At 42.0% G+C, this 15169-nt stretch overlaps 1 protein-coding gene across 2 annotated transcripts in view; it reads right to left on the reverse strand.

The window, feature by feature from the left end:
• Positions 1-1824: 1824 nt before the first annotated feature.
• The window catches only part of LOC121180460 (activating transcription factor 7 interacting protein), a 32357-nt gene continuing 19012 nt past the window's right edge, over positions 1825-15169 (reverse strand). Inside the window, exons 2-15 of one of the 2 annotated variants that reach the window (XM_041035890.1) lie at positions 13107-13159; positions 11646-12155; positions 11454-11511; positions 11049-11264; positions 9776-9954; positions 9537-9674; positions 9295-9366; positions 9119-9180; positions 7417-7481; positions 5972-6637; positions 5215-5310; positions 3367-3444; positions 3053-3135; positions 1825-2725 (exon numbers count right to left, since the gene is read on the reverse strand). In XM_041035890.1, the coding sequence (XP_040891824.1) occupies positions 2267-2725; positions 3053-3135; positions 3367-3444; positions 5215-5310; positions 5972-6637; positions 7417-7481; positions 9119-9180; positions 9295-9366; positions 9537-9674; positions 9776-9954; positions 11049-11264; positions 11454-11511; positions 11646-12149 (2676 nt within the window). In that variant the 5' untranslated portion in view covers positions 12150-12155; positions 13107-13159 and the 3' untranslated portion in view covers positions 1825-2266. Of the gene's footprint in view, positions 2726-3052; positions 3136-3366; positions 3445-5214; positions 5311-5971; positions 6638-7416; positions 7482-9118; positions 9181-9294; positions 9367-9536; positions 9675-9775; positions 9955-11048; positions 11512-11645; positions 12156-13106; positions 13160-15169 lie in introns of both variants that reach the window. The other variant, XM_041035889.1, reaches the window with a different exon arrangement.

The following is a 15169-nucleotide window of genomic DNA, read 5'->3' on the forward strand; positions in this document are numbered from 1 at the left end:
GAGAAAAACTATACTAGGGAGGCTGAGCAGTGTGATACCCTGATAATTGCAGTACACCTTACAGCCCCTCTTTTTATGTAGTATCCCCACCTCCAAGTGACTGTGATGGATCTTGTCAACCGAGACAGCCCAGCTTACATCAATGCAGCATCTCTGGATCGAGGTATGTCTCTGCACTTCCAAGTAAACAGTCCCTCCACAGTCAGCCACGCCTTGCTGCAGGTCGCTCCTTCAGTCATCCAGTTAGTCAGCCTCCCTTGCTTTCCAGTTTGCTCTATTCTATTAAGGTCAGCTTATTCTAACATAAGCCAACTCTTCATTAGGTGTTGAAGAGGTGAGCTGTTTTACCTGCCAGCTCAGTTCCCCTGGTCTTCAGCAGTCAGGTTCCTTTGAGGTGAGTTGTCAGAGCATGTTATCCTGCTAGAGCCTACCCCTGATCTACTGTTCTGTCTGTCCCTAAATATATATCTCTGTCAGACCCTGTTTCTGTTTGCTAACCTGAGCCTGTTCACGCCTCTCCGTTTGCACCTATACTAACCTCTTCATCAAAGCCTGTTGCCACTTCCAGCCAGGGCCCGTTTCTGAGTTAGTGCTTGTACCTGTCTCTAAGCCAGTTTCTGTTTGTCTGTCTGTGTCTATTCCTGGCACTGTCTGTTCTGTCCCTCAAACTGTGTCGTCCCTTGAGGTCCAGAACCTGTCTCTCTGTCATAACCTGCACTGTCACTCTGTTAGTACCTGTACCTGTTTCACACTCAATTTCTGGATTATATTCAGTCAAAACTGTTTCAGTAGCATTTCCTCTGTCATTTTCTGAGCTCCTAAGTTCTTTGTGGCAGCCTGTTTTTCTAAGTTCTGTGTTCAATTTCCATCCAGTTTTCTTTGCCATAGGCCAGCTGCCCTGGATCGAAACATAGTCTCCTGAATCCTTGGTTTCTTTAAATCCTGTCTTCCCCAGTATCTGAAACGGGTACATTAGCATCCAGTTTCTCCCTTCATTTTGGCAGGACTGTGTAGATGGATGCCGCCTTTCTCTCCACATCCATGGGTGGTTCCATCTGGTTCTCATGCCTCCTGGGTGTGCACCAATATTTAAAATTTAACAATGGGACACAGTGTTGTTGCTCTAGCACCACCATCCACCATTGTCTGATAATATGGTTTGTTGTGCACATACTTTATCGATGAAGATATATAACCATCTTGATTTTAGTCACCCCGTGACTTTTTCCGTAAATCCACATTGGGAAAACTGCCATGCATATAAAATTTTGATGGTGAAAGTCCAGTGTATTTGGTATCCTATTTACAAATCTTCCATTTTGATGCTGATTACAAAAGAAAGGGCTATCTGGGAAGAAAGTTTCTTTATAGTGCTTGTCTGCACTTAATCCAAGTGCTCTGGGTTGACTTGATTTTATTATAACCAAAGTAAGTTTTCCGCTCTCTGCCTGTGCTGTTAAAGCAACAAATGAGAAATACACAACTATGCTGGACACTGATATGCTCTTGTGGTCTGTGTGGAACAACTGAAAGTTGAGTACTGGTAGTTAATGTCATCACTAAGGTTAGCGGATCTATGTTTCATCTTTGGCAGCTGAGAGATTTCTGAGGAAAACAAAGCTTATCTGGATCACAATGCAAAGGAAATAAAAAACATTCAGTGTTTTTCTGTACAAAGTACTGTATATCCATGTTAACTAGTAAAATATTCGCCACCGACATGCTGCCAATGTCTCTATGGGCACTATGGGTTGTAATCGCAGTGAAGAGCTATGAACCAAACAACAGCAGATAAAATTTTTCAGAAACTTAGTAAGCCAAAACTTTAATAAAACCTTTTATTGTGTTTGTCAAAGTCTGGTTGCCAGACAAAACTTACAAAAGTTATCATTCAGTTTCTACCACACATTTATACATTTCTGTGCAATTCTGAGTTTACTCGGATAATCCTGTCACCTTTCCTCAAGTAAAGCAAAAGATATCCGGATCAGAGTCAACAACATAAATATCTGGCTTGGTAGAGAGGCAAAGTAATTCAATTATATACAACAGCTTAAGTCACAAAAAAAATACATTACATACATTAACCAGACAAAACCAGCCATATGCTGTTTCAATTTCCCAAGTCAGCCAGAAGTCCAGTTGTTATGTAGAGATATTTACAGATACTGTATGTATTCAATGCACAATATACAAGTTAACTCCCAAAAAAGTAAGAGAAGTCATGAACTATCAAATGCAAAGATTGTTTTGATTTCTTAACCGTTCAGCTTGAGCTGGTACTGATGACGTTGGTGCACTGAGGTTCACAAAAAGAGCCGAAGCGCCCGTAGATGTCTTTAGCTCGAACTGCAAAATGGTAAGTGGAGCCAGACTGGAACTGGGTCAGCGTACAGGCCATAGGTAAAGGAAGGGCCTTCACCTCCCCAATCTTCTTCCAGTGCTGCTGTGCTGCGTTGTTGTTAGAGTTGTCTTGATGGAAGGCATAGAGGTGATAGCTGTCTACAGCTGCACAGGTCCGATCAGTTTCTGCCACACACCAGGACAGTACTATACCAGTCTGACTTGGCACCAGCTTCAGCTGAGGCTGCTGAGGAGGTGAGGTCCGCTCAGCCTCTGGGGGTAAACGTGGGGGTGCAGGTGCTGCGGGGAGAGGGGGCAGAGCCATGCTGGAGGCTCGGGCTGGCGTAGTAGTGGTTACAGTGCGGGATTTCATCGGAGAGTCCTGTAAAAGAGAAAACTGTTATCATAAGTGGTTCCTCTAGCAAAAAGAGCTAAATATGTTTATAAGCACTATTTCTGGGATAATAATAACAAAAAAGTTTCTGATAAACGGAGATAAATAAATGCTCATCTACCAAACAGCCATTAATTGTTGTTTTTGTAGTCAAAAATCTGTCTGGTGGGCAAAGACAACTGGACTAATGGTAGTCTGTCAGCATGTAATCCACATATTTAACATCACACACAAATAATAATTTACCAAGACTTTGAATTCGAAAACTACATTTGGTTTGTTCAAAATATGAAAAATGTATTTCTAATTCATTACCAGTGGGGGGCGGTGGTGTACTGTCAACTGAGGATTGCTGGAAGGGTTCTGATTGCTTTGCGGGGACGATCTGGCTCCTGCACCTGAGGACAGAGCACACGTGAAAATGAGAAGTGCAATTTGCATACAAGACACACAAACTTTAACTTTTTTTTTTTTTTTTTTTTTTTTTTTAGTGTTAGAAAAAATAATTCAATTTCCAATGCCCAATAGCTAAGATGAAATGTAAAGGACTGGTTTATATATTTGTCACATTATGACATGCATCCACAAAATCACCCTTTCATGCCCTCAATAAAATGCGGTAGTCTTACTGTTGGGAATGGTGACGACTGGGTGAGGACGCTGGGTCGGTGAGGGAGCAGCAATGGTGGCATTTTTCACTCCTGTCACTGGAGAGCATACAGTACAACACAATAGGTTAGTGGATCATATTTAAAAATATAAAGCGTGAGTCACTACCTCCAGTCCTCATCATGTATAGCAATTGTGAATGCGTTTTCATAATTTTAACCCTCTAAATGCCAGTTTATTTACATATTGCCACTATTTTTTACACAAAAAATGAATTATTTTCTATTTGATGAATGCAAGGTTTTTTTTGTGCAGGGATTATCAGTCTGGGATATGTCAATGATTAGCAACAACACTGATTTTTACTGAATATTACTCAGTCCAAGCCTCAGGGGCACCAAGTGAGGCAGAGCATGGAGGTGTGCTTGGGAACGTAGGACACCGCCATGTGGGTACTGGAGAAAGCAAAGATGGAGGAGACCTCCAGCAGCTACGGGGGCAGCTCGGGCTTGTTTCTCCTCATGGTTCCCACCATGGCAATCTTTCTTCTCAGGAGCTCTTCCCCAAGTGAGGAATATGAGGTCTGAGCGTTGCAGGCAACCCAAACCTTCAGGCCATAGCGGGCAGGTTTGCTGGGGATGTACTGGCGAACGCGACAGCGACCCCTGAATGGCACCAGCTGCTCATCCACACAGATATCAACTCCTGGGTCAGCTGGAGCCATGGTGCCCACTTCTCCAATACCGGCCAAATAGTTGCCAGCTTGCTGTCCTTCAGTCATCTCGGTCTACACAGCTTGTTTTTGTGAGCCATAGTGGCCGTGAAGATGGTTCGTCCCGTGCCTGCTGACCACAGACTTTTTGTAGATTTGTCCCGTGACAGTACACCCCAGCCAAAATCAGCAGGCCAAAGAAAGCTCTCAGCTCCATCATGGTGGTCCCTTCCCAGCCATCACCATCGGTACGCCAGCCATGGAGATTTGTATATTCCAACCCCAGCTGGATTATATCCTCCATCGTGAACAAATCCATGACGGGCGGCTGGGGTGTACCGCAGAGTTTTAGCCTCGGCGGGTTCCCAGGTAATCATTCACTTGCTTGGTGGTTCCCAAACTTTTATTATGATGCAGGCATGGTCAAAGGTCATGTTAAGAGGATTTTGGCTAACTTTTTTATCTTTTCACTTCAAACACTTGAATCAAAGAAAATGCTGTGAGAACCACTGATTTTGCAGACCACGTCTCTCTCGCACTCCCCCCTTCTTCAGTGGCCTGGAAATCTCTATAACCCTGAAAATAGCATTTTGCACCATATAATGTAACCCACTGGATGTCTTCAGTATGAATCTACAATGTAGAAAGTAATAAAAATAAAGAAAAACCATTGAATGAGAAGGTGTGTCCAAACTTCTGACTGGTACTGTACACACCAGAAATGGTTTTAGTTGAAATAATTTATTCCACTGGCCTACACTGCTATATCCTATCAGTTCAAACAAGGTAATTACTTCCCACAATGCCTCTGCAAACATGGGGAAATGGTGGATCTGGTGGTGATTTTTTGTGTGGGGCTCCAGGAGGAAGACTGTGAGTTTTTTGTCTAGACAGTGGAAAATTTTGTTTGTTTTTTTTCAGTGTTAATGCTGAAATTCCAAAATTCATTAAAAAATGAACATCTTTGTCAGATATCATCTCAGCATAATAAGTGCCAAAATGAGAGCAAAAAATACAATTGAAAAGCCCTAAAAGGGTCGCACGAGGGCCTGAGGGTTAGACTAAAGGCTTTTCAAAACATGTATTGAAAACTCAAATCACCAAATAAAAATCAGTTTTATCGTATGGAGGAAAAACAGGTGCGCTTCAGCCCTACCTTGCACATCATCATCGTCCTCAGTGAGATCGATGACAGAGCCTTTGGGTCGTGGCGCGGCTGATTTGGATAAAGTGCTTCCTGTAGCTTGGTTGTCTGAGGGAAGAGGGAAAAAAAGTTGATTGAAAGAAATTCAACAAGAGAAACAAACAGCAACAAAACAACAAAATAAGCAGATGGTACTGTGGTTGAGATTTCCCAGTCGGGGCCAGATTGACCTGGGAGCTCCTCCACACCTTGAAACACTTCACTGAAAACAATACGCAACAATCTTCAGAGATTTTTGCAGATTAGATTTACTGCATGTGTTTCAAACAAAGTGCAGTAAACCGAGCTGGTCCCACAAGCAGCTGCCTCGGCTTAGTTGAACATTCATTTTATACTAACACATACTTCTCCTACTGTGAGCCTAACTGTAAGTATACTCTTATCATTACACCATTGTTTCATTTTTCTGGGCGCTTCTCATTGCGATTGGCTATTTACTGGAAAGTGATGATGTTTACATTCTTCAGCAGCTGATATCTCATGAGAATAGAACACATAGTAGTGCTTTGCCCTGCCGTTTCACCTTATTTTCCACTTGCTTACACTATTATATTTTCAGGCTCATCTTTACCGTGGCCTGGCCTTGGCTAGCAGATAGTAAGTTTTCTTTGTGGATAACAGATGAGTGCATGCATCGTTATTCTCTTCCCATGAATAGTTTCAGCAAAAATCAGAAACTGATGCCTTGTTAATCAAAGCAAAGCCCCACCTGTCTTTGATGTCAGCGAAGTCCCTTGTGGGGGTCCTGGAGCAGTGGAACCAGTTGCTGCTGGCCCTGACGTTGCAGGAGAGGAGGCTGACGACATCGCTCCGGCTACAGAGACAGACTGAGCTGGGGTCCTGGCCGTGGTCACGGATACACCAGCATTAGGCGTAGTTATCCCCCCAGCACCTCCCTGATACACAGCTCGGGCAAGAGAGATCTGGGCAGAAGACATCTGGCCAGTGGAGGCCTGGAGCGCCGGGACAGTGGCAGCAGGTGGACCAGAAGCTGGTGCTGTGGTGGTGGCAGGAGCAGGCTTGAGTATAAAGGTGGCGGTAGAAGCAGTGGTTTTGGCCTTGTTCAGTGAGTTGGCTGCAGATAAAGAGGAGACAGGGATGTTGACCAACGTTCCTGCCTGGCCATTAGTCACTGATAGAGGGAGCTGGATGAGGAGCGGCTGGCCTGTAGCCACCATGCTGCTCCCAGGGGCCGTCTTCAGCAGGAGGGTGCCTGTGGGACTCTGAGTGGTGATGCCAGTGGCCAAGGTGGAGGCAGCATTAGAGGTGGAGGTGATCAGCTGGAGGATGGGGGCCTGTGGAACCATGGCTGTGGAGGTGGATGTTGGGGCTGGAGCAGGGATAGGGGCTGGCGGAGCTGGCAGGGCTGGATTTGCTGAGGAAAATAGGAAACATGGCTTGTTTCAGAATGTGACAGGAAGTATCACTGAGATATTCAAATGAATGGGATTCTACACTCCTTTACTCATCTGCTCCTTATTACTTACAGTCAGCTAAAGGGCGCAAAGCCAGAAGCAGATTAGTCAATTGGTCCATCCATTGTTTATTGCTAATAAAGGCCATGGAACTTAAACCCTATGCCAGCATGAAATGGGCTAAGGAAAGACAAACACCTAGTGCAGCACTTAACATGCTGTCAAATTCAATCACACGCTTACACAGGCCTACAAGGAAACCTAAAGAATAAGGCAGGCGATATTTCTGTTACTGTCAATAAATCCCAGACCAAAACCTTTCTGACTTCCTCTCCCACAAATGTACACTTTCATTTTTAAAAACGGCCTATCAATTTCCTATGACAGCTGGGCACTGCTATTTTTAATAAATGTAACACACACTGGAGTAAACAGTGTTGGGGACTTCTTTTCAGCCACAGATTTGATATGCATGTGAGTATTTATGCCAGCAGGAAAGCACATGTTGGACTCAAAATATAGTTCCCATGTTAATGGTAATGAAAGAACACGCCCCTCCATGTTTGGCTACAAAGGCAAAACATGTTAGCTGGTCTGAACAGATGTAGAGCACATGCAAATTGTTGGGAAGTGACACTGCTAAACATTGTGCCACTGGTTACTGTATCCAAAAAAAAAAAAAAAAAAAAAAAAAGGTGGGCAGCACATCATCCAGCACCCAGGAAATCCTACTACTCACCAGCTGTTTTGGAGGAAGAAACTGTTGTTGGAATCTGCTTTACCTCCATGGTAGTCCGGACCGGCCTGTTTAGAAAGATTGCTTATGCTTAGAGTTGTTCACCCTTTGAGCTCTTTATGTCAATGACAGGAAGACGACCAGTTGTGGTAAGATGCCGACATTTCAATTTATTCCATTTAATACAGTCATCTTTGAACAACTTGTGGCAAGATACCACCTCACATTCCAAGTAGAGTTTTCATTAGCGCATTTATCAGTTTGTAAGTCTAGTTCAATGTTTTCGAGTGTGGTGCCAATTCCACAGCTTTCTGTGTACAAGCCACTTCCCTTTTAAAATTAATTTTTATTACCGCTGACAAGGATCTAGGTGAATTGAGAGTGATATTTAGACAAAATGTTTCGATAATTTTAATGACACATAATGACAATTGTCCCAGTATGCTTCTGTTGCTGTAACATTAGACTCTCAATACGACACAGCAGTTCTTTCGTCATATTCTCGAAAAAATTCTGGTCTTCTCTTCACTCGCAGTATTTCATTGATAACGTCGCGAATTTCCCTCCAGCTGTCACAGGACAGTACGGGGAATCGACGCTCAATGTACATCCTCATGGTCCTCCTTAAATTCGTGGGCAGCGCCTCCTTGCCCAATAATCCAACATAGTTGACCTTTGCAACCCAGTCGCAGTAGACGTCATATGGTACTAAGTAGCGGAATATGTAAGATGCGTAGCGGTCAGGCCTGGGATTCCCTGAGCTTCTTTTACAGTTGTGGTACAGCACTTTCTCCAAGTGGGAAGTGATATTGCGGAGTTTAATGTCTGCTCTGCATTTTCCTTCACTGTATTCTGCCAGCTTTTTTGCCATGGCAATATGACGTGACATATCTTTGTCCTCTTGCTCCTCCATTTCCTCTTCTTCCTTCTCCTTCTTGACAGACAGTGCTGAAGTCTTACCAACAGAGGGCGTCACTCCCTCACTGGGCACCTCAGGCTGCGGCTCTACTGTCTGGCGACGGAGCACGCTGTTGGGAGGAGAGGTGCAGTTTTAACTACACTCTGCACTGCCTGAGGAAACGCTCAGGCTTCACATTGTAGAACGTCACAAGACTCAGGACCTGGACCCAGGCGGGGTTACTTTGCAGGTGCAAAACACAGACTGGGACGTGTGTTTGTTTATTCCAAACCAGTCTTAAGAAATATTTGGAGTGAAGTTAAGAGTTTAAAAGAGCTGATCCTGAAAAACCCGAACAAGGGACATGGAATCTTGGTTTCCAAAAAGGTATGGATTTGGAGGATGTAAGGATTCTTACATTAGTTTTAAATTCAGCGTCTAGTGATTACAGACAGCAACCTGGGACAATGTCAACTATTCACGCTGTCAACGCCTCAGTGTGTAGTACTGGCTTCAGTCCGGTATTGTCACGTTCATACAAAGGCCAAATTATATTCACACAATACCAAAGAGCACACACTGCTGTATTCAAAGATAACATGTTTAAATACATTGATGCTGTGAATTTTGAAAACTCAAAATATTTTGTCACATGATGAAATGGTGTGGCAAATGTGTGAACTTGCAGTGATCAAAATCACTTCCAAAAAACCCTGAAAACGTCACAGCTAAATTTATAAGTTAAAATACACAATATGGCTGACAGGGATCTAGATGAGAAACTGCTGTAGGTATGGACACACTTACCGTTGCGCTTGAGGGTTGTTTGCAACAGTTGCAGTCTTGGCGGCAACAGCAGCAGCAAGTGCCTGCAGAAATCAGACGGTATGCTGTCAGGACTTTTTCAGAAATACAGTGATTGCATACTAGGCAGAAAGATTTTAGCATTAAACAGAAAAATAAGACAAAAAAACATGTCTTACCTCCTGTTTCCTTATGTTCTCTGATGCCTGGTTGGCTTCTCCAAACTTTTTTGCTAATCGGGCTATTTTGGCCTAAAAACAGTAGAGAGGGAGGTGGACTTTAAATTTGATCCTTGCTAACTGCAAGGAGTGAATTTTAGCAGCTTCTTAACTACATAAGTAAAAGAGCATCTTACTTAATGCTGCATGTGCTCTCATTGTAGGAAAATGTACTTAAGATAACAATGATACCATCTACTTACTTGGAGTGTGTTAATGGCAGTTTGGTGTTTGGTGGCACAGTCGATCTTGTCTACTCTGTCCTTGAGTTCTTGGAAATGTTTGTCAAAAATTGTCAGTTCCAATACCCTCAACCGCTCATCCACTAGCTGTTGCACAATCTGAAAAAGGATATTAGGTAAATAAAATGGAAAATATGTAATAACTTTTTCAATATTCATTGCCCCCAAAGCAAAGTGCAGCAAGACAGTTGCACACAAACCTTTTCAAGTTTATGGTGACTGCCAGCTTTTGCAGTAATTTTAAGTTCCAGTTGTGCCTCCAACTCTTCACGCTCCATCTTGGGCCTCTTCCCCTCTCTTTTCACGGATTGTCCATCTTTTTCATAACCCTCCGATAAAGTACGTTTCAGTCCAGAGGTCGAGCCCTTCTCCTCTTGCACTGTTTGGGAAACAAAGACAAAAACATGTTCACTACCTATTCATTCATTCAACAGCTTTGATGGATTTCTTGTTTGACTTCAAGAATTCATTCAGTGTATTACTATATTTCTGCACCACTTCACTTTCAGACCTTGACCTTTATCGCAGAAAACCACACAGCCTAACAACATGTCACATCCATTAATGCAAGTGCAATTTTTGTTTGAACTGAACTTTCAGCTGGACCGGTAAGCAGTAACAAAGTGGGCTCTATCAGAAGCTACAAGCCAGAGACATAATGATGTGAACAGGATATGTTTGTAGTGATACTTGCTTTACCCCAACAAGTATTCCATCTCAGACTCACGAAACGTAATTTGTCATGATACAAAAAAAGACATTAAAATTACAGAATTTTTATCGTTGCAATGATGTAACCAAACATTGTGTTTTGGGGTAAGTGTTTGTCCATCCAAAATGTTTTGAATCTAAATATTGGATGATGATTTTCTGGAGATCAGGGTACGTTTTCTGGCTTCCACATGCAAGCACTTCCAAACTTCAATAAAATGGAATCTACCTTACTTTCTTGCACAGTATAATGACAGCCTTTTAATATAGCATGAAAGTGTTCTTATTAGCCTTACCATATGATTTATTAATCTTGCAAACTATGAGCTTCCTCTGCAGCATCTTAAAGTGGGACTAGATTTTACACTTGAGAGTCAATTTACAGGTCACAAGGAGTAAGACGCAGCCAGAACACAGTTGACTCCTATCATCTGTGACTCTGGAGGAGTTTTGTCAATACTGACAAAAAATGCAGTGTTTCTGGAGCTTGACCCATACAAAGGTCAAAAAGATATCTCAGTCTCATGATCTCTCGTGATCACCCAACTTGCAATACTAAATTGTTCAAGTACTATTCTCAGTGGTATCTCATTAACACATAATACAGCCTACAACTATGATATAAAAGTTCTGTGTGTATAAAATACTCAATGACATATCTAATCATACTGCTTTTTGATAATTTTTCTTTGGATTTCTGCTCATCTTTAACAATACAGAGTAATTATCAGTTATTATTCACTGTGCAGACTGCATACATACCTGTATTAGATGGTGGAGTAGATGATGGTCGAGATGGCTTTGTGGTTTTTCCAACATCAGTTTTTTCCTTTTTGATCTCTACTTTCACCGAGTCCACCTCCATCTTTTCCTCATTGATGGATCCTTTCTTCACATCTTCTTTATCATGCTTCTCGTCTTTTATGTCCCCCTCTTTGATTTCCTTTTCTTGCTTTAGATCCGCACCCGAGGAGGAAGCTGGATGAGACGAGGAAGGACAAGAAGGAGAGGAATTGGAAGTTATAGACTTAGGTGAGGAAGGCTTTTCATCTTTTATTTTGGCTGTGGAGGCCTCAGGGTCCTTGGCCTTTGTAGTGTCACTATCTGTATCCATTGATTCTGTGCAGTCAGATACTGGAGGTGGCACAGGCGAGCATGGAACCAAACCTTTAACAGACTCCTTCGCCGAATCCACAGCTGAGTCCTTTGTTGTGGTCTGCTCCTCCTGAGGAAGAGCATAAATGGATAATTAATGGAAACTATTTTTTGACTCTCACAGTCACTGATATTACTTTGAAGACTAAATAAGAAATTGAGGAAAAACTCGGGACAATTTCCTTAAATGTTGGAAGCATTTACCTCTTTCTTTTCCACCTCTGAAATGTCTTCGGCGTCTTTTTCCTGGTTTTCTTTAGATTCTGTTGATGGTTTAACAGACTCATTTGATGAGGATGATGAAGAACCTTTCTCCTCCACCTCACCCTCCTCCATCTTTTTCAGTTCAAAGTTTAGACAGTGAAACGGTGATGTGGGAGAGGTAGGAGTGTCTCCCTTTGCTTTTGGACTTTGTGAAGAGGCAGGGGAAGGTGACAGATTCAGGGACAAGAAAGGAGCAGGAGAGGCAGGTGATGTAGCGTGAGGTGAGTTTGAGTCTGAGATGTTGTTTTGCTCTTTGTCCCCCACTTTTTGTCCATCCTCTTTGTGCGTGCCATTCATTAGAGGTGGTGGAGATGGGTTGGACAAACCTGGAGCTGATGTCAACAAAGTGGTGTGAAGACTCTCCAGTTGCTGTCGATCACTGATCTTCATGGTTTTCCTGGCACGGAAAATCTTCTTCTTCTCCTCTGTCACAACAACTTCCATTGCTGCCTGTGGAGGGACAAGGAGAAATTATATGCAATCAAAGAGCATGGTGAGTCTGGGAAAGATCTAAAACATCACAGTGAGAGCTGCATGAGTAAACAGCATAGTCTCCTCCCACTTATGAACCTGTCCTGGACTTTACGCACTGCATAGCAAAGAAATGGCTGCAGAGTATCAGAGGAAACACAAGAGGTCACTGTAGAGCCCTGTAGCTTTCTTGTTTCTTCTTTTCTAGAAGGTTCTTCCTTCTCAGAGGTCTGCATACCAAACCAGTCGGTTCCCCAACAGTCTCTTTCTTTACCACAAATTTGACTCAGTATCCAGGCCAAATCAGGCAGATCCTCACTGCCTGATTACACACTGCTGTATCTGTCCTAAAGTGGCAATAGTCAAGGTGCAGCTCAGTGTGCCAGAAATCCTTTTTCATATCAGTCAGTAAAGCTTTAACTGCTCTGACAAATTCCCCTTGCCGTAAATTTTCTGATTGACTTATGGATTTCATGTTTACCTAAGCCCCGATCCAGAGAACAGAAATGACATTGAAGTTAACAGCAGCAGCAACCCAACCTTTCTCCCATCCCCCCACCTTCCTATTGGTGCAATCCTCAGCGAATCAGACTGGACAAATTGAGGCTGTGCTGGCAGCACTAAAGAGGTTATGCAAAACATGCAGGATTTTCCGTACATAGTTCTGACTGTTGCACAAATTGTAGTGTTGAGGCTAGTTGTCATATTTTGGATTCATTTTATGTATATTCATTTTATTCATGCATATTCATGCATCAATGGATGGGATTATTTAAACTTTTTTAAGGGAGTCAAACAAAGCTGTGTGCTGAGGGAGACTGTAGCTGCAGTAAAATTCCCATTTCACATTCAGTATCAGACAAGAAATGCGGTATGATAGTAAGTAACATGCAGTACATACACTAATCAAAACATCTATGAATAACTCACCTTCAAGTTGAAAGGTTCCTGTACATGGACTTACTACAGAGTACTTGGACAACCTAAGGGAAGAAGATATGTTTTTTTTAGTAAAATGCAAAAATTGTATGTAAAATTGCTTCAAACTAGGACTGCAGGATCAACTATGCATGAAACCCACAGACAGTGCAAATCAAAGTCTAACACTAAATTTAGCTCTTCTGAATTAAGCATTCTATCTCCATCCCTCGAGCTGTAACTGAGCCCTTAGCTTCAAAGAGAGATATTTATTTGTGGGGTCACTTCAAATTTCATCAAACTGTAAGTACAATAATGTCAATGACAATACAGTATATCCATACCCATTACTTACTTACATCACATAACACATTATTCACTGATCTGGACACAAAAGGCTAAAACATATTGGGATAGGGCCTTGAGATGTGTTTACAAAGTGACACATGTGAAAGTAATACTGTCTACTAAGCTTTACACAAGGACTCTTTTCCCTACTTTTATTTCATGTTTCTTCGATGTAAAATGATTGAAGGTTGTTTTGCGGTTTTAGCAGTTCTAGCTAACTTTCTTTTCATTTTGGTAAAAAATCTGATAATGGTTTTATTCAATATATTTGAACGTAATATTTCAGATGTCATAGTTTTATGCTGTTCATGGCCATTTTTGTTCAGGATTAGTATTAAGACTAAGCCTAGTTTAGAACTACAAGTGATAATGCATTATAACAAAAAGTTTATCAGGTGACTAATCAGTTGTTTGCTGCCAAAACGGAAGTTTAGGAGAACCCTGTGAGGTGTGACATGCTAACCAAGCCATACACGGGTGAAGAAGAAAACACCTAAGATTCAAAACAAGGAAGTGGCTTGCCAGAACAATGGACAGAGAGGTGTCAAACTGAATGAAAGAGGCGACTGCACTAGTCACTTTACCCACATTTCAGTCAATGTAAGCACAAGAATGAGTAGCCACATGGTTTTGTTTTGCAGCTGTGAAAATGTTGACTATATTTCTTAATCAGTCCATCTGTTAATACTCCTCTAATGTGACAAAAAGCAGACACATTCAAAGGGTATATACTGTTTGTAGTTTGGTCTGTCTGCTGGTTTCAGCACAGGAACAGAACACATGAAGACAGTTATTAATCAACTACTCTTTAAAATCTTATGTAGTGGTAGTAATCTTATGTAAGCTTCTTCAGTTTTACACTTAGTTGTGTAGCTTTACTGTTACGGCATTGCTGGCCTGCAAGACCACAGCTGACAGAGTCATCTGAAAAGGTACCGATCTCCAACAATGTTTAATTTTGCCATGGGTATTTTGCAACTTAGCACGTGTGAGGAAAAAAATGCAACATTCACTTAGAAGACCTGGACCGAGTGCATACTTTACATTGTAAAGCTGAGCAGCACACTGAGATACTGGCGCATATACACAACACTGTAAGCCATTCCTACTCTGCTTTCATATCAGCAAGAATGCTCCCTGCAATGACCATAAACTCTTTATTGTAAAAAATAAGTGAGAAGCTATTTCAGCATAAGTGCATGAAAAATGTAACCTGAAAAAATCATCACCCAAAAAGTCAGCATAAACATATAAAGAGCGGTGTAAATGGTGAGTACGATCGATTACAGACTTCACATTCCAATGTTATTGCACACTGCGCAGAGCACAATATCCCCCTCCCCCATCCCACGGCCTCATTTACTGCGCCTGGATTCAGTGGAGAAAGTCAAAATGGCCGTCAGCTCTGCTTTGTGCCAGGCTGAGCTCTCTGTAGCTAGCTGAGCAGGATTCTCTATCAGATATATCAGGTTGCAGCATCACCCTGCTTAAGAAGAATTTTCTGTTGACCCTGAAGTTTCACCAAGCTGGCAAAGTAAACAAAATCTGAATATTTAACTTTATTACATGATATTTAAATAAGCCAAATTAAACATTCCTTAAATAACATAATTTATTTTTTTCTTTTTCATCTGTCCAACTAATCAACTAATCAACTCCTATAATACAAGCTAATCCACAACCATTTTCACTGTGCTGGTTAACAGTTGTGCTTCAAATCATGTTTT

The sequence above is a fragment of the Toxotes jaculatrix genome, chromosome 4, assembly GCF_017976425.1.
Source record: "Toxotes jaculatrix isolate fToxJac2 chromosome 4, fToxJac2.pri, whole genome shotgun sequence".
In the NCBI taxonomy this organism is placed as follows: Eukaryota; Metazoa; Chordata; class Actinopteri; family Toxotidae; genus Toxotes; species Toxotes jaculatrix.